Source organism: Eptesicus fuscus, chromosome 20 (assembly GCF_027574615.1).
Source record: "Eptesicus fuscus isolate TK198812 chromosome 20, DD_ASM_mEF_20220401, whole genome shotgun sequence".
Lineage (NCBI taxonomy): Eukaryota > Metazoa > Chordata > Mammalia > Chiroptera > Vespertilionidae > Eptesicus > Eptesicus fuscus.
The window spans coordinates 39,705,158-39,727,841 of record NC_072492.1 but is presented as its reverse complement, the minus strand read 5'-3'; the positions used below and the strand labels follow the sequence as shown (position 1 = coordinate 39,727,841).

The 22,684-nt window shown below is 54.9% G+C and overlaps 2 protein-coding genes across 2 annotated transcripts in view; one reads left to right on the top strand and one right to left on the bottom strand.

Annotated features, from left to right (window-relative positions):
* Positions 1–22,684, top strand: part of ACSF2 (acyl-CoA synthetase family member 2) — a 29,838-nt gene that overhangs the window by 4,086 nt on the left and 3,068 nt on the right. The window contains exons 2-11 of the mRNA XM_008153695.3: positions 12,155–12,347; positions 12,717–12,845; positions 13,106–13,159; positions 13,513–13,631; positions 13,770–13,935; positions 14,489–14,584; positions 14,726–14,883; positions 15,172–15,263; positions 15,549–15,625; positions 22,169–22,276. Of these exons, the coding sequence (XP_008151917.2) occupies positions 12,155–12,347; positions 12,717–12,845; positions 13,106–13,159; positions 13,513–13,631; positions 13,770–13,935; positions 14,489–14,584; positions 14,726–14,883; positions 15,172–15,263; positions 15,549–15,625; positions 22,169–22,276 (1,192 nt within the window). The remainder of the gene's footprint in view (positions 1–12,154; positions 12,348–12,716; positions 12,846–13,105; positions 13,160–13,512; positions 13,632–13,769; positions 13,936–14,488; positions 14,585–14,725; positions 14,884–15,171; positions 15,264–15,548; positions 15,626–22,168; positions 22,277–22,684) is intronic.
* On the bottom strand, positions 16,053–19,948 carry CHAD (chondroadherin). Its single transcript, XM_008153693.3, has 4 exons — positions 19,175–19,948; positions 16,968–17,131; positions 16,595–16,740; positions 16,053–16,362 (listed from the first exon to the last, which is right to left on the bottom strand). The coding sequence occupies exons 1-3, from the start codon at positions 19,946–19,948 to the stop codon at positions 16,599–16,601; spliced, it is 1,080 nt and encodes a 359-aa protein (XP_008151915.1). The 3' UTR covers positions 16,053–16,362; positions 16,595–16,598.

Below are 22,684 nucleotides of genomic sequence, written 5' to 3'. Positions count from 1 at the left end.
GTAGAGGGTGTGTGTGTGGGGGGGCGGGTACAAAGTTGTTTTTACTGAGTTCTTTGTCCAAAAAGGATCTACAGGGAAGACCATAGACTCACTGACTCAAGGCGGAAAGGGTGCTGCACCGTGGGTGCTGTCAATCAAAGCAGGAGAGGATTGGATTGGTGGAAATGGGCTTAGGGAGGGCTTCCTAAAGAGGCCGGAACCCTCCCCCCATAGGACTGGATTATAGTTTCAAATATGAAGCCTCTAGATTTGTAGGAAATCTTGCTTGTGCTTGAACTCTTTTGACTCTGGGTATGCAGCCCTCCTAACCTCCCCAACATGATTGTACTGATTTAATCTACAGGCAGAAACGTTAGTCAGACAGGCCTGGATTCAAATGAACCACTTTCTAGCTGGTAGCTTTGGCACTGAAGTTGAACTTGACCTTTCTCATGTGTCATGTTGTGAGGGTTTAGTGAGATCACATAAGGAAATTCTTAACCCACAATCTGGTGCTGAGAGCTTCCATTCATTGCAGTGATGAGTTATTTATTATACAGGTAGTGCTTGTGAAACAACGGCTTTGCACATGTCTACAATGTCCCTGAGGCCCACAGTTTAATAACCTTGTCCTGAGAGGAGGGGGGACACAGTTCTGACAGGGGCAACTGTTTAATGCTGAGTGTTGGGATTAAGGGCTACTTTTTTTTTTTTCTTCTTTTTTCTAATTTTTGCTGAACAAAACAAAAAGTACAGGATGGCAGGATGGCAGTTGATCTCTTTTTAAAACTTTTTAACAAATTTAAATATATTTGTATTGATTTCAGAGAGGAAGGGAGAGGGAGAGAGAGCTAGAAACATCAATGATGAGAGAGAATCATTGATCGGCTGCCTCCTGCACTTCCCACACTGGGGATGGAGCCCACAACCCAGGCACATGCCCTGACCGGGAATCAAATCATGATCTCCTGGTTGATGGGTCGATGCTCAACCACTGAGCCACACCGGCCGGGCACATGTTTAGTTTTTAAAGAAACTGCCTGTTTTTCAGAATGACTATACCATTTTACTTTGCTACCAGCAATGTAAGTGATCAGCATCCTTGCCAGCATTTGGTACTGTCACTATTTTTTGTTTTTTTTTTTGACACTGTGATAAGTAAATATAGCGATATCTTACTGTGGTTTTAGTGTCCATTTCCTTAATTATTAATGATGTTGAATATCCTTTCATGCCCTATTCATCCTCTTTGGTGAACTGTCTCTTCATGTCTTTTGTCCAATTTCTGGTTGGATTGTTTGTTTTATGACTGTGGAGTTTTCAGAGTCCTTTATGTATTCTAGATACAGTTGGTTAGAATGTTGTTCTTGAGTGTCAACCTATGAATGAGGAAGTTGCCGTTCGATTCCCAGTCAGGGCACATGCCTGGGTTGCAGGCTCGATCCCCAGTGTGGGGGGTGCAGGAGGCAGCCGATCAATGACTCTCTGGCATGGCTCAGTGGTTGAGCGTCAACCTATGAATGAGGAAGTCGCCGTTCGATTCCCAGTCAGGGCACATGCCTGGGTTGCAGGCTCTGATCCCCAGTGTGGGGAGTGCAGGAGGCAGCCCATCAATGACTCTCTCACTGATGTTTCTATCTCTCTCTTCCCCTCCCTTCCTCTCTGAAATCAATAAAAATGTATTTAAAAAAGAAGAAGAAGCAACCAATGAATGCATAAATCAGTGGAACAACAAATTGATGTCTCTTTCTCTCTCTCTTGCTCTTTCTTTCTCGCTCTCTCTTTTCCTCTCTCTTTCTCTCAAATCAATAAATAAAATTTATAAAAGTGAAATGAAATTTGTAAACCTAGGCAGTTACTAGTTTTTTTTTTAGCTTTGTTGATGATTTATATTTTTCTTAGGGCTGGGGGCCAGCCTGGCATCAAATGCCTGTGGGGGGAGGGGCAGAGGCCAGGCCAAGACTTGGAACAAAAGCAAGCAATTGCTTTCAATTTTGTTTCTAAAGCCTTTTTGCTGGTGGCCTGCATGGCACTGGCACGTTGCCCAGGGAGCGACGCTCGGCCTCGGCGTGGGGCATGTTTCTGCAGTTTGATGGGCCCCTCACATCTACTCACCCGCCCTCCCTGGTGGCTTCTGAAAGGATTAAGAGGCCTCGCTCGCTCGGGACCTGGGCTAATTCCAGCCTCCAGCAGGGGCAGAATCTACCTCCAAGCCTCTGGCCCAGGTCCCAAGCACCTCCACCCAACAGTAATCTGACGGGAGACCAAACAAACAGCTTCGCCCCCAAGTCCATTCTGCAGATCTGTTTGCTCAGGTGACCTGACCATCCCCGCCTCCCAGGACTAATCAGAGCCCAGCTCTGCCTGTGGCCTCTGCCTGACCCTTTATGACGGTATGAGCCTTGGTGCCCAGAGAGGCCTCTAGCCTGGACTTGGCTGTCAGCCTTGGAAAGTGACAGAGTGTCACAGCTGTTCCGCCGGAGTTCCCTGAACCAGCCAGCCTATATTTTTGTGCCCAGCTCCTGCTTGAAGGCCAGGCTAGGCTGACACTGGGGCACCAGGCTTTCCAGGTTTGGGCCACCAGGGGGCTGTGCCGTTAGGATGCAAGGCCATTACAGTTTGTTCCAGGAGCGGTGTGCAGGGACCATGAGGACAGGACCATAGGAACAGAGGCAGCGAAGAAGAGGAGTCAGATACTCAAGAGAACAATAAACAGGGCTAGCTGTGCTTGAGCACGGAGAGGTGGCGGTTGGAGGGGCCAGGCCTGTGGCACTTGGAGGGCCCCATCCGCCTCAGGTGTGCTGCTCCGGCCACTGCAGGGCCCCCAGGGGAGGCTGTGGGTGGGCTGCAGTATAAAGAGCAGTACACAGCTCGGCCAACATGGCCCAGTGGTTGAGCACTGACCAATAAACCGGAAGGCCGCGGTTCGATTCCCGGTCAGGGCATATGTCCAGGATGCGGGCTCCATCCCCAGTGTGTGTGTGTGTGTGGGGGTGGGGGGTGCTAGAGGCAGCCAATCGATGATTCTCTCTCATCACTGATGTTTCTATCTCTCTCTCCCTCTCCCTTCCTCTCTGAACTCAATAAAAAAATATTTTAAAAAGTAAAATAAAGAGCAGTACACAAACCCCCCCACCAGAGTTAGAACCTTAAGAAAATGAACCTCTTGCATCTTCATCCACAGGAAGAAATAAGCCTTTTAATAGATGGTCCAAAACTGACGTGGGGATCATGTGAGACATGTACGGAAGCCCGTGTTAAGCCAGCAGGCTCTACAAAGATTCATTTCGTATTGTATCAAGGCTTTAGGAACGAGGCAGTCCTGGGTTTGAACCTCAGCTTGCCTGTCTTCCTGACTTTCTTTGAGCCTCATTTTCTCTCCCGTGAAGTGAGCACGTTGCTTGGTCAGGGAGTGGTTATAAAGGTCACAGGAGGTCATGAGTGTGGAGTTTTTGGAGGAGAGCTGGTATGAGGTTACACCATGAAATGTCAGCTTACATTATTTTTTAAAATGCTCTTTAATATATTTTATTGATTTTATTTTATTTTATTTTATTTTTAGGAAAAGGGATAGAGAGTTAGAAACATTGATGAGAGGGAAACATCAATCAGCTGCCTCCTGCACACCCCCTACTGGGGATGTGCCCACAACCAAGGTACATGCCCTTGACCGGAATCGAACCTGGGACCCTTGAGTCCGTAGGCCGATGATCTATCCACTGAGCCAAACTGGTTAGGGCCAGTTTACATTATTTTTTAAAAAATATATATTTTATTGATTTTTTACAGAGAGGAAGGGAGAGGGATAGAGAGTTAGAAACATTTATGAGAGAGAAACATCGATCAGCTGCCTCTTGCACACCCCCCACTGGGGATGTGCCCACAACCAAGGTACATGCCCTTGACCAGAATCGAACCCGGGACCTTTGAGTCCGTAGGCCGATGCTCTATCCACTGAGCCAAACTGGTTAGGGCCAGTTTACATTATTTTTTAACAAATATATATTTTATTGATTTTTTACAGAGAGGAAGGGAGAGGGATAGAGAGTTAGAAACATCAATGAGAGAGAAACATCGATCAGCTGCCTCCTGCACACTCCCCACTGGGGATGTGCCCGCAACCAAGGCACATGCCCTTGACCAGAATCGAACCTGGGACCCTTCAGTCCGCAGGCCGACGCTCTATCCACTGAGCCAGACCGGTTTCGGCCAGTTTACATTATTAAAAAATGTGCTTTTTCACCTAAAACACGTGAGACATTTTCCATATCATTAAATATACAAAGAGTGTCTTCGTTTTTATTGATGGTGTCGTGTTCATCGATGCTTTGGAATGTATCAGTATGCCATTCCTTTTTATGGCCAGATAATATTTCATTACATGGGTATCCCACCTTTTGTTTGCCCGTCATCCATGGCTGACATTTGGGTTGTTGTTTTGTTGATGGTGAGCAGTACTGCCATGAACTTTGTGTGCAAGTCTTTGTACCCCTGTTTTCAATTCTTTTGAGTATATACCGAGGAGTGGGATTGCTGGGTCCTACGGTAAATCTATGTTTAACTTTTTGGAGAACCGTCGCCAAACCGTTTGCCACTGTAACTGCCCCGTTTTACATTCCCTCCAACAGTGCTCGAGCGTTCCAGTGTCTCCACGTGCTGGCCAACACTGGTTGTTTTGTGTGTTTTTTCATCACAGCCTTCCAAGTGGTGGGCAGTAGCATCTCATTGTGGTTTCAGTTTGCATTTCCTGCACACAGTGACCATTCGTATCTCTCTTTTGTAAAAATGTCTATTCGAGTCCTTTGCTCATTATTTATTTATTTATCTTTAAAATATTTTTATTGAGCCCTAACCGGTTTGGCTCAGTGAATGGAGCATCGGCCTGCGGACTGAAGGGTCACAGGTTCAATTCCGGTCAAGGGCATGTGCCTTGGTTGCGGGCACATCCCCAGTGGGGGATGTGCAGGAGGCAGCTGATCGATGTTTCTCTCTCATCAATGTTTCTAACTCTCTATCCCTCTCCCTTCCTCTCTGTAAAAAAAAATCAATAAAAATATATTAAAAATATTTTTATTGATTTCAGAGAGAGATATAGAAACATCAATGATGAGAGAGAATCATTGATTGGATGCCTCCTGCACACCCCACACTGGGGATCAAGCCTGCAACCCTGGGCATGTGCCCTTGACCAGAATAGAACCCGGGACCCTTCAGTCCTCAGGTCAACGCTCTATCCACTGAGCCAAACCAGCTAGGGCTTTTACTCATTTTTTAATTGGGTTGTTATATGCATTACTATCAACTCGTTTTTTTGGCCGTTCAGTTAAGCACCTCTTACATTCCAGGGACTGGGGATAAAACAATGAACACACCAGTGGCCAAACACTGAGAAGTCAAGAGAGTTCTTTAAAAAGTAAAAAACCCGTTTCCTGAATTTTCTTATGAAATCAGATCTGGCAGCAGATGTGGGCCTGAGTTCTCCTGGGCCAGCTCTGCGGGGGAGGGGGGAGGGCGGGGTGCCGTGAGGGGCTGTGCTTTGTCTCCAGCTCCCTCACAGCCTCCACCTGGCCGACTTACACACTTCAGCTGGGACCTTGGGTTTCACAATCACCTTCCCAGTAGCCAAGGCCTCCCTAGATATGTATTTACTTTCGTTCTTTGAGTTGGGTACAACTGGGACTGCTGGCCGTCCTTCAACTGCAACACGTTTAACCAAGCAAATGACCTTTCCTGAAACCAAATCTCTTTATTGTCTTTTTCGGGTTAAATGGAGTCTCTGCCACTTTGTTTAAGAATAGAAAAAGAAGTGGCCCCCTTTTTGCCCAAAGCCTCTGGGGTGTGTTGGAGGAAGGAGGGAAGTAGAATCGGTTCTGTTTGTGCCTGGACTTTTGACATGATGGGCGGTTCTGAAGTTCATGAGCAAATGGCATTGATACGAGTTTCTAGAACTCTTAAGTCCTTTGAAGGAGGCACCTGTTTCCACCTCAGCCCTGCCCTACCCCAGTCCCAGTTTCTTGTGGAAAAAATAAAATTGAGATTAGACAGTCTCTAGTGATCAGATAGGAGGTAAATCCAAACCCTAGAGAACAGAGGTACCCAGCGCACCCCTTTCTCCCTGGTCCAGGCGGAGCGGGGCCAGTCCTCCTGGGTTCTCCACATTGGGCTCAGCTGCTTACCAGCTGGGTCGGCCCCTTGGCCTCTTTGACCTTCCGTTTTCTTATCTACGGAATAAAGAGTTCATTCCTACCTTGGTTTCCTTAGGATTTGCTTAGTATATTCGACATAAGGATGTTCAAACCTGTAGAGAATTTTTATAAAAATGTATTTGAGCCAAAAAAGAGAATACACCTGGAAGCAAGATCTCAACAGACAGACTGAATGCTTCAGAGAAAAACAGTTTGCAGATTCCTTTATGCATTTGAAACTAAGGAGGGACGCTAGGGAGGGTTACGTGGAGGTGGGGAAAAGCAAGGCAGGGGTTGGAATTAGTAAGATTGTGCGCTTGCTTGAAGGTGGTTATGCTTATTTCAAAGGTGTGTGAACCTAGATGCACAGAAACAATGGACAGGGCTTACTTAAGGCCAAGATAAACCTTCACCAAAGAAGTGATAGGCCTGGGATGTGACCACCCACCAGAATTTAGGATAAGATCGCCTTACTTTCCATAGAACCCCTTTTTTCATCCACAACGTGTAGCAGAGAAACCACTCTCCCTGTGGCTTAAAGGAGGTGGGAGTTACTGTCTCTGGGAGACAGCCAGTCTGTCGCTGGCCTGGTGCATCCTGCCGCAGGCTCCAGCCCCCTCTGTCTTGCTGCTCTGCGGTGTCCCAGCTCAGCAGGTAGTCCAGATAGCTGCCTTTCTTTTTATTTATTTGTTAATCCTCACTCCAGGATATTTTTTTTCCATTGATTTTAGAGAGAGTGGAATGGAGGCGGAAGAGGGGGGAGAGAGAGAGAATTAGAGAGAGAGAGAGAGAGAGAGAGAGAGAGAGCAAGAAACATCCATATGAGAGAGACACATTGATTGGTTGCTTCTCGCACACACACATACTCCGACTGGGGCCAGGGATTGAGCCTGCAGTCAAGGTAGGAGATCCATGCCCTTGACTGGAATCAAACCTGGGGCCCTTCAGTCCACGGGCCAACACTCTATCCACTGAGCCAACCTGGAGAGGACTCGCTGCCACGCTTCCCTGTCACAAGCTGCATGTGGCTGGCTAGAAAGAAGAAGAGAAGGTGGTCTTCCCTTTGAGGATTCTTCTCAGAAGTTGCACCCACTCCCTCTCTTTAAACACCATTGGCCAGAATTTCACCTTCGAGTCAGATCACCTTCTGGGGGAGCTTGAAAGAGTACTCTCTATTCCACATGGCCAGAGAAACGTCTGAGGGTGTATTACCAAGGAAGAAGGGGCTGTTGGGGGTCTCTGTCAGAGCTGCTGTAAAGATAATGGAGATAGCATGTGTGACAATTGAACTGGGTTTTTGTTTTGTTTTTGGCGGGGGGGGGAGGGATGAAAATCATACTGTTGATTCGATAACTAGATTTTCCAAGAGGCCACTGGCCAATCTGAAAACGATGGTGAAAGAGGAGAAAACCAAGTTCCAAACCAAATAAAACTCTGGTTCATTGTGAGACTAGGAGGATGCCTGTTGTGAAGCAGAAACACACACCTCCCCCCCTCCCACCACCACCTTCAGTGCTTTGTTGACAATCAGACCATTAAACTGGAAGAGATTTGCACTTTGCTGCCTCCTAGCCTAGAGGCTGGGCTGGGCGAGGTGGCCTGCTAGGCCTTCAAGGGCCCCAGTTATCCACTGACCATGGAAAATTTAGGTATAGTTAGGATTCACCAGTTGTAAGCAACAGACACCCAACTAAGACTGACATTAATTAATTAATTAATTAATATTTTAGATTCCACATATAAGTGAGATCATGCAATATTTGTCTTTCTATGTCTGGCTTATTTGCTTAGTACCGTGGACGGCAAACTGCGGCTCGCGAGCCACATGTGGCTCTTTGGCCCCTTGAGTGTGGCTCTTCCACCAAATACCACGGCCTGGGCGAGTCTAATTTGAAGAAGTGGCGTTAGAAGAAGTTTAAGTTTAAAAAATTTGGCTCTCCAAAGAAATTTCAATCGTTGTACTGTTGATATTTGGCTCTGTTGACTAATGAGTTTGCCGACCACTGGCTTAGTATAATGAGTTTCAGTTTTCATCCGCGTTGTCACAAATGGAGTTTGGCTATTCCCTCCTCCCCGCCAACTGGGTTAAATTTAAAGAGGGGCCCTGGCTGGTGTGGCTTAGTTGGTTGGGCATCGTCCTGTGCACCAACAGCTTGCGGGTTTGATTCCTAGTCAGGACACATGCCCGGGTAGCGGGCTCAATCCCTGGAGGGGCCTTGTAGGAGGCAGCTGATTGATGCTTTGCTCTCACATCAATGTTTCTCTCCCTCTCCCTTTTTCTCTCTCTAAAAATCAGTTAAAAAAAAAAACCACATTAAAAAATTGCTTGAAGAGGGAGTTTATTGGCTTTTGACAGTGAAAAGTCCAGAGGTAGACTTACATGACTGGGCCTCGGGATCCAATAATCTTAAGATGAAGTTGGCCACTGTCTTCCTGTTTCTGTCTCTGTCTCCCTCCGCCTCTCCGTCTCCTTCTCTCCCTGCTTTCCCCTGTGTTGGCTTTCTGCTTGCGCGGGTTCTCTCCACATGCTTGCTCTTGCAACGATGGCGTTGGCAAACCCAAAGGAAAGAGCAGATCTGTTTCCCAATAAGGGCAAACATGGGTGCCCTTATTGACCTCGCATAAACGAAGCAGGAGGCTTTGGCTAGAAATTTTTAAAAAAAAGTTTTATTCCCGGCTCTTAGGATTCGCACACCAGAAACACAACTAGGCAATACCCAGAGTGTTCCTAAGAATGAAAAGCTAAGCGTTCTTATAGTAAAACTAGAGGCCCAGTGCACAAAATTCGTGCACGAAGGGGGGTTGTTCCTCAGCCCAGCCTTGTACCCTCTCCAATATGGGACCCCTCGAGGGATGTCCGACTGCCCGTTTAGCCCCGATCCCGGTGGGCAGTCGGATCCCTAAATGGGCAGTCGGACATCCCTCTCATAATCCAGGACTGCTGGCTCCCAACTGCTTGCCTGCCTGCCTTCCTGATTGCCCCTAACCATTTCTGCCTGCCATCCTGGTCACCCCCTAACCACTCTGCTGCCAGCCTGTTTGCCCCCAACTTCCCTCCTCTGCCGGCCTGGTCACCCCTAACTGCCCTCTCCTGCAGGGTTGATCACCTCCAACTGCCCTCCCTTGCAGGCTTGGTCCCTCTCAACTGCCCTCCCTTGCAGGCTGGGTGCCTCCCAACTGCCCTCTCCTGCTGGCCATCTTGTGGTGGCCATCTTGTGTCCACATGGGGGCAGGATCTTTGACCACATGGGGGCAGCTGTATTGTGTGTTGCAGTGATGATCAGTCTGCATATTACTCTTTTATTAGATAGGATTACACTCTTGAGAAGAACCAGCCTTGCCTTCTTAGCCTCTGGATTGTTCCAGGATAGCCAGTGGACACCCAAACATTCTTTCCTTCGTCCTTCAGGGGGTGACCAGAGGATTATCAATAGGATAGCTATATAAAACTTTTAAGTCCCTGGGCTAAAGCAAGAATAATTTCCTCATGCCTCAACCTTCTTGATTTTCGTCATTTAGCAGCTTGACGGTAGTGACTCCATTTTATTTCTTCACTCTATTCCTCACTCTCTACAGTATGCCTGTGAGGTAGGGGCTTGGGGTACACTGTCTTGAGGGGTGTCATGGTGACCACTGGGAACCACATCAGCAGTTCTTTAAGCTTGTCAACCTCTGGAATCACAAGACCTTAGACCCTGCAGTTCTTGGCTATTTTCTTAGCTTAGGTGGCTCACCACAACCCTTTGAGAAGATTGTCCGGCTCATTCAGATAACATTCCCTTGAGGATAACCACTGATTCAGTCCCCAAACGTTATGGGTGGGAAAGCTGAGGCCTAGAGAGGATAAGTCCTGTACCTTAATTTGGATTCCCCTGAGAACAAGGACTTGTTTGTGATCCTAGGAATGGGAGTGAGGAAGTGGGAAAAGGAGAGAGGAGGAGAAGCTAATATCGGCTGTGTTATATTTTTTTAAAATATATTTTATTGATTTTTTACAGAGAGGAAGGGAGAGGGATAGAAAGTTAGAAACATCGATCAGCTGCCTCCTGCACACCCCCTACTGGGGAAGTGCCCACAACCAAGGTACATGCCCTTGACCGGAATTGAACCTGGGACCCTTCAGTCCACAGGCCGGCGCTCTATCCACTGAGCCAAACCGGTTTCAGCTCAGCCGTATTATTGAATTCGTCACCCCAGGGCTGTGGTCAGCAAACTGCGGCTCGCAAGCCACATGCGGCTCTTTGGCCCCTTGAGTGTGGCTCTTCCACCAAATACCACGCCTGGGCGAGTCTATTTTGAAGAAGTGGCGTTAGAAGAAGTTTAAGTTTAAAAAATTGGGCTCTCAAAAGAAATTTCAATCGTTGTCCTGTTGCTATTTGGCTCTGTTGACTGATGAGTTTGCCGACCACTGCCCCAGGGAACCAGGACCTCGGAGAGGGTACAGCTGCCTCCCAGAACTGTCCAGCGGCAGAAAGGAAGACTTGAGGAAGTCCCTGAGCAGACAGACCCCCAAGGAACTGCCCCAGCAGCTGAAACCAGAGATGCACTGAGGAGGTGTGACATGGGACACCAAAGGTGTGTGCGACAGTCACTGGCCCAGCCAGCAGCACACCTGGGATGAGACCTCTGGCCTCCAACTCCAGCCTAGGGCTTGCTCGCTCCCTACAGAGCTTCAGCAGCCCCCCACTGTGTGGTTCATGCTCCCCTCTCCAGCTCTAACTCAGGAGCCACGTCAGGGCCGCCTCCCCATCAGTCGGCATCTCCACCCACCCTTCTGTGAGATGGTGGTGGCTTCCTCTCTCGTGTACAAGGTGACCTAGTTTTGCTCCCTCCTGCCCTGCATACCTTGTTCTTCCCAGAAATTCTCCCACAAGCCATAGCCGATCAATCAACAAAAGATAGCCTTGGTATTTTTAGCAGCTGCAGAACACAATCATCAGGGCCCACCTCACCCAGGGGTGGCCTGGAAGGCTGGAGCCTGGAGCATGCCCTGTCTGCCAGGAGCAGGGTCTGAAACCTGTTACACTCCTCCCCAGGCCTGGGTGGGAGCCCAGCAGCTGTCACCGGGATGGGCAAATGAGCACCCACTGGCCTAAGCATGTGATACCTGGACTTCTGGAGGCCTTTTTGGTTTCGTTTTTTTAATAATAGACTTAATTTTTGTATATGTTTTATTAATTGATTTTAGAGAGAGAGGAAGGGGAGGGATAGAGAGATAGAAACATCGGTGAGAGAGAAACAGCATCAATTGGCTGCCTCCTGCACTCCCCCTATTGGGGATCAAACCCGAAACCTAGATATGTGCCCTGACCAGGAACCGAACCAGTGACCTCATAGTTCATGGGTCTGTGCTCAACCACTGAGCCACACAGGTCAGGCTAGACTTAGTTTTTTAAGTACAGTTTTAGAGTTACAGAATAACCGAGCAGGTCGAACTAGAGTTCCATATACCTACCCCACGCAGACACAGTTTCCCTGTTATTAACATCTTGCATTAGTGTAGTAAGTACATTTGTACAATTAGTGCCCCTGACATTGATACGTTATTATGACCATAGTCCATAGTTTACATCAAGGTTTAGTCCTTGAGTTGGACTGTTCGATGGGTTTTGAGGAATGCCCAGGGGCTTTCTCACCCCGAGGGTGTCTAGGATAAGGCCATTGTTCTTAGCCCTGAGGCAACCTCTCTGCTTAGTCAAAGGAGCGTGATTTGCCTCAGTTTCCTTTTCCAGTGTTTTTGCACCAAGGCTCCAGGCCCCTGGCTCTGACTGGAAACTGGGGAGTGGAAACTGATGAAGGACAGGAAGTCAGATTCTGGTTTGGATCCCCCCAGGCTGAAGCGGCCCCTAAGTTCCATGGCCAGGGCCCCAGTTTCTGCAGGGGTCCCTAACACATTGTAAGCAGCCTGCCTCCCAGCTGGGGGTGCCAGGCCCGGGGTGCCAGGGAGGCCTGGCCTGGCGCATTGGAGCCCATGGCGCCTCTCCCTGCAGTTCCGGAGAGGACCGCACTGCCACGCTGCCTATCGGAGGCCTTAGCTATGTCCAGGGTTACACCAAATTCCGCCTGATCAACAAGACCGTGGGCCGCTGCCTGGATGCCGCAGCACAGAAGTTCCCGGACCGAGAGGCGTTGATCGTCGTCCATGAGAACATCAGGTTGACCTTTGCTCAGCTCAAGGAAGAGGTGGGTCCTGACCTTGAACCCTGAAGGTGGGCAGGTGCTACCCCCAGGCTTCTCTGGCTGGGTGGAGTCACAAGAGCAGCACCTGACGGGGGTTGGGGGGTAGAGTGTTGGGGCTGCCTGAGAACACCAAGGGGCGTTAGGAGATGGGACAGGACTGAGGCAGAGGTGGCCTGGATGCCTCCTGCATCAGTCGCGCTGGGGCAGTTGCTAATTCCGTGTATTCCATGCCCCACTCCAGATCCACTGAGGCCTGTCCCTTGTTCCTAGGGGACTCTGCTGTGATCCGCTGGGCCGAGGGCTGAGGTGGGAGCCGTGGCCCCTTCCTGCTTGCCCACACCTTACCCCTTGTGCCCCGTCTGTTGACACCAGGTGGACAAAGCTGCTGCTGGGCTCCTGAGTATCGGCCTTCGCAAGGGTGACCGGCTGGGCATGTGGGGACCCAACTCCTACGCATGGGTGCTCTTGCAGCTGGCCACAGCCCAGGCGGGCATAGTTCTGGTGAGGAGGGGCTGACCTGACCCAGCTGGGTATGCAGCGGAACATCATTCGTGGGTAGCCTGCTGGCCCCTTGGCCTCAGAACCAAACCAGCGCCTGCATGGCTATTTGGGTAGCTTTCTCCTGAAGCCACCAAGGAGAGCCAGGGGGGTAGGGTGCTACCTCTGTCTACACCGTGTTTCTGTGGCTGCTGAGCGTGGAGGGGCAAGGAGAGGGACAGGGTCTTCCCAGGACACCGACATCCCCTTGCTGTCTCCACCAGGTATCTGTGAACCCCGCCTACCAGGCTATGGAACTGGAGTATGCCCTCAAGAAGGTAGGATCCGTTCCTGGGGCTGGGGCTGGGTGGGTGCCTGGACCAGGGGGCTTCCGGTTGATGAGGTGGGGAAGGCATGCACAGGTGGGGGTGCCTGGAGTCTGTCCTTCCCTAGGCTGTGAGTGGGTGGGAGGAGGAGGTAGTTGGGCAGATACGAAGCTGGTGTATGAGTTGGGCGGGGGCGGGGGTGTGTGTGTGTGGTGGTACATGCATGTGTCCTGGCAGTAGTGTGTGAGTGAGTTGGTGTGTGTCGTGTTAGAGGTGGTACATGTGTGTAAGGGTTGTGGTGCGTGTGTGTGAGAGAGCAGCGTGGGGCTTTCTGCTGACTGGGGAGGGGGGGCTCCCTCCCACAGGTGGGCTGCAAAGCCCTGGCGTTCCCCAAGCAATTCAAGACCCAGCAATACTACAACATCCTGAAGCACATCTGTCCGGAACTGGAGAAGGCCCACCCAGGGTTCTTGAGGAGTCAGAGGTGGGATGTCCCGGGTTAGGAAGAGTGTGCCATGTGGCGTCCCAGCCCCCTCATTCCCTCCCCACCCCCAGGGAGGAGGCGGGTGTCTCTGTGGGCCCGTCCTCAGCCCCTGACTCTCTCCATCCTCCCTACCCCCAGGCTCCCAGACCTGACCACTGTCATCTCCGTGGACACCCCTATGCCAGGGACTCTGCTCCTGGACGACGTGGTGGCCGCGGGAAGCAAAGAGCAGCATATGGCCGAGCTCCGGCACGCCCAGCTGTTCCTGTCCTGCCACGACCCCGTCAACATCCAGTTCACCTCGGTAAGGCAGAGGTCGTCCGCACCGGAGCCCAGGCTGGCGTGCTAACCCCTGCCTGCCCCCGTGACCCTTCCCCGAGAAGGAGGGCACGCGCAGGAGGTCAGGAGTGCAGCCACTCTTCTCCTGGGGCTCGCCCCAGCTGTCCTCTCTGCCCTAGAAGACATCAGCCACTGGTGCCCTTGTCACACGTCCCCCGCCCCTGGCCCTCTTGTCCCCAGCCCAGGGGCAGACGCACAGGGAGAGCGGCCCCCTCATGTAGCCGATGGGCAAAGTGAGGCCCAGACGCGGAATCTGCTGCGGGGCCACAGACTTCTCTCAGCCAAGTGAGTGGCTTGGCAGACAGAAATCTTATCTTCCGTGTTTCTGGATCCCAACACTGGGCACCACGCAGGCGCGTGGTAACCCTTTGTGAACACGTATTGAGTGAATGAATGGATCTGGGGCCGCAGTCCCAGGCTCCCGACTCCCAGTCCAGAGCTCTTCCAGGCGGCGCGCGGCCCAGGGCCTGAGGGAGATGGGGAGAAGGAGGCCAAGTGTCACCTGTTTGTCTTATCAGGGAACGACAGGAAGCCCCAAGGGGGCCACCCTTTCCCACTACAACATTGTCAACAATGCCAACATCATAGGGGAGCGCTTGAAATTGCACCTGAAGGTGAGGGGGTGCTGGCAAAGGCTTGCTGGCAACCTGCATGGGGGGGGAGGGGGGTTGCTGGGCTCCCCCTGCTGGCTAGAGGAACTAGCTTCTGGGGCTTTGGGCTCCAGGATAGACCTAGCCTCCTGCCTCCATCTCCAGACACCAGAGGAGTCGAGGGTGGTCCTGCCCACCCCCCTGTACCACTGCCTGGGTTCTGTGGGGGGCACAATGGTGAGCATGATGCACGGTGTCACCCTCATCCTGTCCTCTCCGGTTTTTGATGGCAAGATGGCGCTGGAGTCCGTCAGCAAAGAGAGGTGGGCATCAGTGGGCCGCTACCTGCTGGCTCATGAGACCCTCCTATCCCTCACTCCTGGACCCCGATCCCTCTCCAGGATGTCTCCTCCCTCCAGCCAGGAGAAAGGGAGACAGGGGAGTGGGGCACCCCAGGAGAGCATCAGCTCCTGCCTCCAACGAACTCCTGCCTGTTTCCCTCAGTGGCAGCCTTGGCCCTTACTATAGGTTCAAGGTGGGTGGGTGAAAAGAGGGGGTTCCCTTCTACTTCCAAGCCTAATTTTGAGATGCCACCTCCCCCCCTTATACAGAGGCTCCTTCCTGTATGGCACCCCCACAATGTTCGTGGACATTCTGAACCAGCCAAACTTCTCCAGTTACGACATCTCAACCATGCGTGGAGGTGGGATGGGGCCAAGGGTGGTCAGGCCAGCATTGTCCTGGGTGAGCTAGATGGGCACCCAGTCCTTTACTTAGGGGGCGAAGAGGTCACTGTAGAAATGTGGGTGGAAGGGAGGCAAGGTCCCAGCCACCCTGGACACCAGCCCAAGGCCAGATGCCAAGTGTAGGAACAGGTCCAGGGTCGGGGAGGAGACGTGAATGTTCTTCCCTAGAAAGAGCTGCAGGTGAAGGGGGTCCCCGGGGCCTGGAGAAGCAGCGAGCCGTGTCAGCCCTCTCTCTGATTCAGGTGTGATCGCTGGGTCCCCTGCACCCCCCGAGGTGGTCCGAGCCATCATCAACAAGCTGAACGCGAAGGAGCTGGTGGTGAGTGGAGGCTGGGGCTGGGGTTGGGGCTGTGGGAGGGAGGCAGGGCAGCCTGGGGTGAGAACAGATGTTGGGGAGTGGGGATGAGCCAGGCCAGGTCTCCAACGTAGACCCTCTCAGCCCACCCCTCTTCCGGAAAACAGATGTGAGAAAACGCAGTCTGACCCCATCATCAGCTGGCGCGTCATGGAGACAGGGAACAGCGGGGAGTGACTATCATACATACGTACATTTATACTCATAGGAACCTGGGGAGGAGACGCAGCAGGGGTATTTGGCAAAGCACCGGTATCCTGCTAGAGCGTCCTGGCAGGCAGGGGCTGGTGGAGTTGGCATAAGGGCTTAAGACCCTTTCTGGACACAAGGGGCGGGGCAAGGATCTGATGTTTGTTTCCAAATGGAAGGGAAAGGGGAGCCGACGGCGGAAGGAGGGTTCCGGAAGGGTGGCCATCCTGATGACCACCCAGTTCTGGTTCTGAAGGTCTTGAGGGTCTCGGCAACGGCTTCTCTGAGAGGAGCCGTGGCGGGGCCGGGTGTGATGGAGCCCTCGCTGTCAGGCAGAGATGGTGGAGCTGGGTTCACACTGGAGTGCTGAGCCCCCTGCCAGGACGCGTCTAGGTGTGGACAGCTCTGTGCATCAGCAGAGGCTGTGGAAGAAGGCGGGGTCAGAGGTGGGAGGTCAGTAGTTTCTCCAGCAGAAGGCAGAGACCAGTCGCCGGGACTGGCTGGATCAGGACCTGCAGTGAGGCAAGGATTGGGTCAGGACTCCAGGAACCCAGAGGACGCTTGGAGAGAATGGTGAGAGCTGTGGGCGGGGTCCCTTTAGGAGGGAGCCCCAGTTCCCCTCCTCTCCCTGCAAAACTGGAGGGCCTACACGCCCCTCTGTGGAGAGGGAGTACCCTGGGATCCCCTCCTGGCTTGCCAGATTCTCCAGAGAGGGCAGCTGCGACCTGCCTGCCCTGTGCCCACCTGTTCAATGGCGGCCGGCTTTCTTGGACCTCTTAGAGGGGAACTTGCAGCTGCGGAAGGCGTCCGTGTCACGGATGTGCTGGCCCTTGAACTTGGCAGGCGAGGCACAAGTGGCATCGGGGCGGGAAGTCTTGGCTTCCAGCCACCTGGGGAGACAGAGAAATGCCGGGGTTGGGGAAGAGATGTGGCAATGCTGGGGGGGTGGCTCCAGGAGAGTCTGGGAGCGGCCCTCTTCATTTCACAGACAGAGGGCCTCTGCTATCAGGTAGAGACCTAGGCCATTTGCCCAGGACGTCTTTGCGCAGGGCCAGCCTGCCTCCACTGCATCACATGAGGGGGGGGGGTTCTGGGGGTGGCAGGGGGGTGCTCTCACCTCCGGAGGCCCCGGAGCTGGCAGGTACACTTCCAGGGGTTGTTGGTGAGAGTGAGTGACTCCAGGTTGTCGAAGGGGAAGTTGGAGGGCAGCTGGGTCAGGCGGTTGTTCTCCAGATGGACGTTTTTCAGCGTGGTCACCCCCAGGAAGGCACCGTCGGAAATCTGTGGAGCGAGGCAGACACGAGTGAGCACCCCAGCCCCAGTGTCCAGCCTCGCCCAGCGCTACGGCCCCAGAGGGGCAGGGTCCTTCCCTGGACAGAAGCAGTAGCACCTTGATGAGTGTCTCAAGGTGACCAAGCTGACTCTGATGCTTTAGAGCAGTGGTCGGCAAACTGCGGCTCGCGAGCCACATGCGGCTCTTTGGCCCCTTGAGCGTGGCTCTTCCACAAAATGCCACGTGCGGGCGCGCACGTACAGTGCGATCGAAACTTCGTGGCCCGTGCGCAGAAGTCGGTTTTCGGCTCTCAAAAGAAATTTCAATCGTTGTACTGTTGCTATTTGGCTCTGCTGACTGATGAGTTTGCCGACCCCTGCTTTAGTGCAAGCAACCACCTTTTGAGATAGCTCGCTATTTCCAACATGCAGGCAGGGGGGAAAGTGAAGTCCCTTGCCCAGGGTCACACTAGGGAGTAAACAGTAGCTGTAGGACCACACCCAGCTCCTCGGCCCCTGGCACCACGCTCCCTGCACAAACACTGCCCCTGGGGAGGCAGCCAGAGTCTGGCCCCAGCGGCCCACGCTGGCAGATGGTGAAGCTGGTCAGTGTTTGGTGGGATGGGCAGTGGGCCCAGGCTCCCCGCAGCCCTCGGGTGCTGGGACTTCCCCCAGCTCTGTCCTCACTGCTCCCTCGCTGCCTGCCAGCAGCTGTTTGTGGATCCTCCTTGGTGGAGCCTCTGGCCAGGTTGGACAGTTCCAGAGGAAATGTTCTATTGGTGCCCACATCTTGGCCCCGGCGTCACAGATCCTGCCCGGCCCCCCCTGGCCCAGATCAGTCCCTGCTGCCCCTGCTCTGCTGCCCACCGAAAAGCTGCTCTGGCACTGCCCTCCCCCGCCCCCCCCCCCCCCCCAGCACGGGACTCTGACTTCAGCGGGGGAGGGGCCAGGTTGAAGAAGGGCAGGCTCCGTTCATGCAAACAAAGGTTGGCTGCCGTCCAGGGTTGATTCTGTCCTTATCTCCATGCTCGTGGCCAGGGAGGGGTGTGAAGTTCTCTGGTAACCAGACGGTTCTGGTGGCCGTCTCCCCCACCTTTCCCCGGCGCCTGCCCAGACTCCTGGCCGCAGCCCCTGCACCACAGCAATTTTTCCAGCCCCCCAAAAGGCTCAGCACCCGGACCCAAGGCAGCCCCACCTGGCCAGGTGCTGAGCCTCACAAGGGAGGAAGGATTCCATGAGGCTGCGGCCAGGAGATGGGTCTGGTGACTGGGGTGGGCAGGGGGCAGGGCGGCATAGCTAGTCTTTCCCGGAGGGGGACACCGGGGACCTGTGCCAGAGGTTGACAACGGTGTGTGGCTCCTGCCTTTGCCCTTTCACAGAGGTGCCTGCAATCTGGGGGAGCCTCTGGTCCCTGGTCCCCATTCGGTTGAAATGGACCTGAGAACGCAGTGGAATACGTGTGTGGACGGGGGGGGGGGCGGGGTATTCGCCACGGCCCCCGGGGTGCGTGGAGGAGGTCGTCCTCGGGCATTTGCTCCCCGCTCACTCCCCAGCCTCCCATCCCACCACAGCGCACACGCACACCCCCGTCCAGGAACAGGGTCTCTTTGTGGGCCTGATTCACCCAGCTCCTCTGGAAGTCTCCTCAATAAACAAACCTTCCTTTATGGGGTGGTAGGTTTACTGGAGACAGAAAAACAGAAGAGGCGGGGCAGAAGGCCCAACAGGAAGAGGTGGCTGCTGCCCACAGTGGGGGGTTCGGGAGCCCTGGACCCGCTTCCTAGGGGCCATTGGAGGGGCGAGGGCAGCCAGGCTCCGTTTATAAGTAGAAATGCTAGGAGGGCAGGGGCTGCGACGAGGGCCAGGGGCTGCTGGGCCAGGATGGGGATGTGGCAAGACGAGAGACAGAGCTCCTCGCCTTGGAGACAGCCAGAGGGACAGAGGCAGTTTTAGGGCAGAGGGAACGGTGCCCAGCCGTGGCCCTGGCTCCCTGGGCCTCCCCGGCAGCGAAGAAGGAGCCGGGGCCGAGCGCTGCTGCAGCCCGGAGCTCACCTTGTCCAGGTTGGCGCTGTCCAGCCAGAGGGTCTCCAGGTACCGGCCGAACGACTGGAAGGCGCCGTCGGGAATGCTCTTCAGCGGGTTGTGGGACAGCTTCAGCTCCTCCACCACGCGCAGCTTGCTCAGGGCCGCCGCGGGGTAGCTGGACAGCTGGTTCCTGTCCAGGTGGAACTTGGCCAGGTTCTCCACGTCGTCCAGGGCTCCGGGCTGCAGGGAGCTGAGCGCGTTCTCCGACAGGTAGAGCCAGCGCAGGTCCTTGGCGCCCTGGAAGGCGCCGGCGCGCAGCTCGCGGATCTTGTTGTTGTTGAGCTGCAGGATGAAGAGGTTGACCAGCGGGGACAGCAGCCCCCGGGGCAGCTCGGTCACCTTGTTGTGGTCCAGGTAGAGGTAGGTGAGCTCGGTCAGGTCGTCGAAGGCGCCGGCGCGCAGCACGCGGATGTCGTTGTGGGACAGGTACAGGTAGATGAGCTGCTTGAGGCCGCGGAAGGCGCCGGCCGCCACCTCGCGGATCTGGCAGTGCTGCAGGTGCAGCGACACCAGGCTGGGCAGGCCCCGGAACGCGTTGGCGGCCAGCACGGGGAAGCTGTTGCGCTGGAGGTTGAGCAGTTTGGTCTTCTCCGAGACCTTGGGGATCTTCTGCAGGCCCACCTTGTCGCAGATGACGTGCTGCAGGTCGCCGTGGCAGTGGCAGTTCTGGGGGCAGGCGGCCAGCGCCGGCAGCAGGCCGGCCAGGAGGCCGAGGCTGAGCAGGAGGACCGGGCCGGCCATGGCCGGGACGCCTGGGGCCGGGCTGGGGGCAGCGGCGACAGCGACGGGCCGGCTGGGCACGGGCAGCGGGAAGTCCTCGGCGCCCGGGTCTCCCGCCCTATTTATACGGTCGCCCTGACCGCAACTGACAGCCGGAGCCAGCTCCTACGTGGAGCATCGAGGCCACCGGGCTTAACTCCCGCCCGCCCGCCCGGTGATGCGCCCCCGCCCTCCACGGGGTGGGGGCGGCCCCTCCCCCAGCTGGCGACCTCGCAGGACAGGGACTGTGGCCCTCCGCCTCCTCCCCTGCTCTGGGATCCTGCTTCTTCCCAGACCCCCTAGCGCCTTCCCCGGGCTGTTTTTTTCGGGGGGGAGGTGGGAGGGTGGGTGGCTTAGAGCCCTGTGATGACACCGCGGGGATGGAGGCGTTCCGTGGACGTATTTGTTTGCTCAAGTTCGAGCCTCCCTGCTCCCGCCCCCTCCCGAACACACTGGGCCGGGTGCCCTGGACCCAGAGAGGGAGGAAGCGGGGCCGGACGGCCGGACGCGAGTCTCGCCGCCGCCGTGGTCGGCCAGCCCCGCCGGTGCTTTAATGGGGCCCTTGTGCGGCGCCCGCTGAGCGTGCGAGCCGCCCTGGCGTCGGGCTCCCCCTTCTGGCTAGACTCGCAGGCAGCCCCAGGGAGAGGGGCGCCCCTTCCCGCCCCCGCCCTTGGACTTGCCTCGGGCTCCTCTCTACCAGCCTGAAGCTGGAGTTTTCCCTGCATCCACTCTCCCCTTTTTCCTTGGCTGAAGACTAACGGGAACAGTGTGTGTGTGTGTGTGTGTGTGTGTGTGTGTGTGTGTTTGTGTGTGTGTGTGTGTCAGGGCGGAGGATGGGGGAGGGAGGGGCGGTGACCAATAGGACTCAAAAACACACCTGAAGACCACAGGCAGGGAGTCAGGGCAACTGAACAAGCACAGTCCCACCCCCACCCCTTCTCATCTCCTTAAAATATCCCACCCCCTCACTCCCCTCTCCAGGGTGGTGGCCAGAGTGGCGCCAAGATGTACTTGGCAGAGGCCACACCTGGGCAGTGGCCCCAGGACTAGGAGGGCCGGGCGGGTGAGGGGGCCCAGGTCCTGGCTACAAGGGCCCAGGTCCTGTGGGCAGCCCTGCCCCAGCCGACCAGGCCTCTGTGTGTCCGGATTCCTGCGGAAAGGGGAGGGTGGGCAGTCAGGGTCTCGGTGCGGTGAGGGTGAGGTGCGGGGCTGCCTGGCAGGGAATGTTGTCTGTGTTGGGAGGGGGTGGAGGAACTGGACCCCAGGCGTTGCCAGACCCCAGCTGTGCCTGAGCTGTGCCAGCTGACACAGAGGAAGTGGGAGGTGGGGGTGTGGAGGACAAAGGTCTCGTGTCTTTTCGGACTGGGAAGGACATAGGATACAGAGTGGCTAGCCCTCTCCTCACTCAGGTGTGGGGGCCTGCCCCTCATCCGAGCCCCTTTCACCCCGTCGCCTCTAAATGAGGATCGTACTTGCCCGGGACATTCCCTGATGGTATTTAGGCTCCTCCAAGACTGGCTTCTGGTTTTCTGTTGCTCAGGATGTTCCAACCACTAGGGGCGGGGGGAGGGGGGCAGAGGGGGCCACTGGCTTTAAAAACCCTTGCTTTGGCTGGATTTTTATTTTGATGGAAATAAAACCCACAGGAAACTCTCCAGAGCTTAGGGGCACTCACCCCAAGGCCAGGCACTTGTCCCGGGTTTTGGTGGATGGGGCAGGGTGGGGTGGGGGTTATGAGTGTGCGGCTCCCAGCTGGACCCAGGCAGGCTGGCTTTCTCATCAAGCTTATGGGATCTTTGGCTTGGAAGGGAGGGGGAGGGGATGCTGTGGCCTGAAGTCAGGAAGTGGGGCTCAGGCAGCCTGGGGATGGGGGAGAGAAGGCTGGGCACGGGTAAGACTGGGAGCCACAGGCTGTGGCGTGTGGCTGCTCCAGGGAAACAGGGACTGAGAGCGCCCTGGCTAGAAGAGAGTGCCCCCCCCTGCTCTCAGTTTCACATCTGGGGCCCCTGTTCGTTGAGTTAGTCAGGTCAGTGTCCTAGCGGCTCTGCCTCCTGACCTCTGACCTCGACCAACCGTGCCTCTTTCCCCACCGCACTCAGCTGCCCTCCACATTCCCCCGATTCCTTCCATCCCTCAGGGCGGCTCACCCCCTTTCTCCGCAGCCCCCCACCTCCCTCCAAACACCCTTTCTGGACCCTCTAGGTTGCCTATGGAACCACAGAGAACAGTCCTGTGACCTTCATGAGCTTTCCCGAGGACACGGAGGAGCAGAAGTCCCAAAGTGTGGGCAGAATCATGCCTCACACAGAGGTGAGCCCCCTGACCACCGGGAACCCCAGTCCTCACCCCCTGTAGAGACCCACCTCCCTCCTCCCAGCAGGGTCTTCCCCAGGCCTGGCCTCGGGCTTTCTCTGTGGGCTGAGGCCTGAGAGGAAGAGCTGAGCAGCGGCCATGAGCAGCTGCCAGCTGAACTTCTCCGCAGCCTCCCTTGCTGTCTGAGGTGTGTTTTTGCCAAGCCCCACTGTCTGCTCCGGGGCAGCCAGGACAGCCTCAAAGAGGAGCCAGAGCACAGAGGTTTTTCCTAACAGCGCTTCCCACCCCCCACTCCCCCCCCCTCACCCCCCAGGCCCCCTACCCTCACTTCCACAGAGTTCCTCCTTCCGCTTGGCGGAAATACTGGCTTTCCCAAGCAGCCTGTCCCTTTAGGGATCCCTTGCA

Bases quoted from the DNA above. Each gene is read 5' to 3' on its own strand.
- CHAD (XM_008153693.3), bottom strand. From the start codon at position 19,948: ATGGCCGGCCCGGTCCTCCTGCTCAGCCTCGGCCTCCTGGCCGGCCTG. The intron at 17,132-19,174 runs GTGAGCTCCGGG...CTCGCTCCACAG, and splicing joins ACAGCGCCAACCTGGACAAG to ATTTCCGACGGTGCCTTCCT. The intron at 16,741-16,967 runs GTGAGAGCACCC...CTGTCTCCCCAG, and splicing joins CAGCTCCGGGGCCTCCGGAG to GTGGCTGGAAGCCAAGACTT.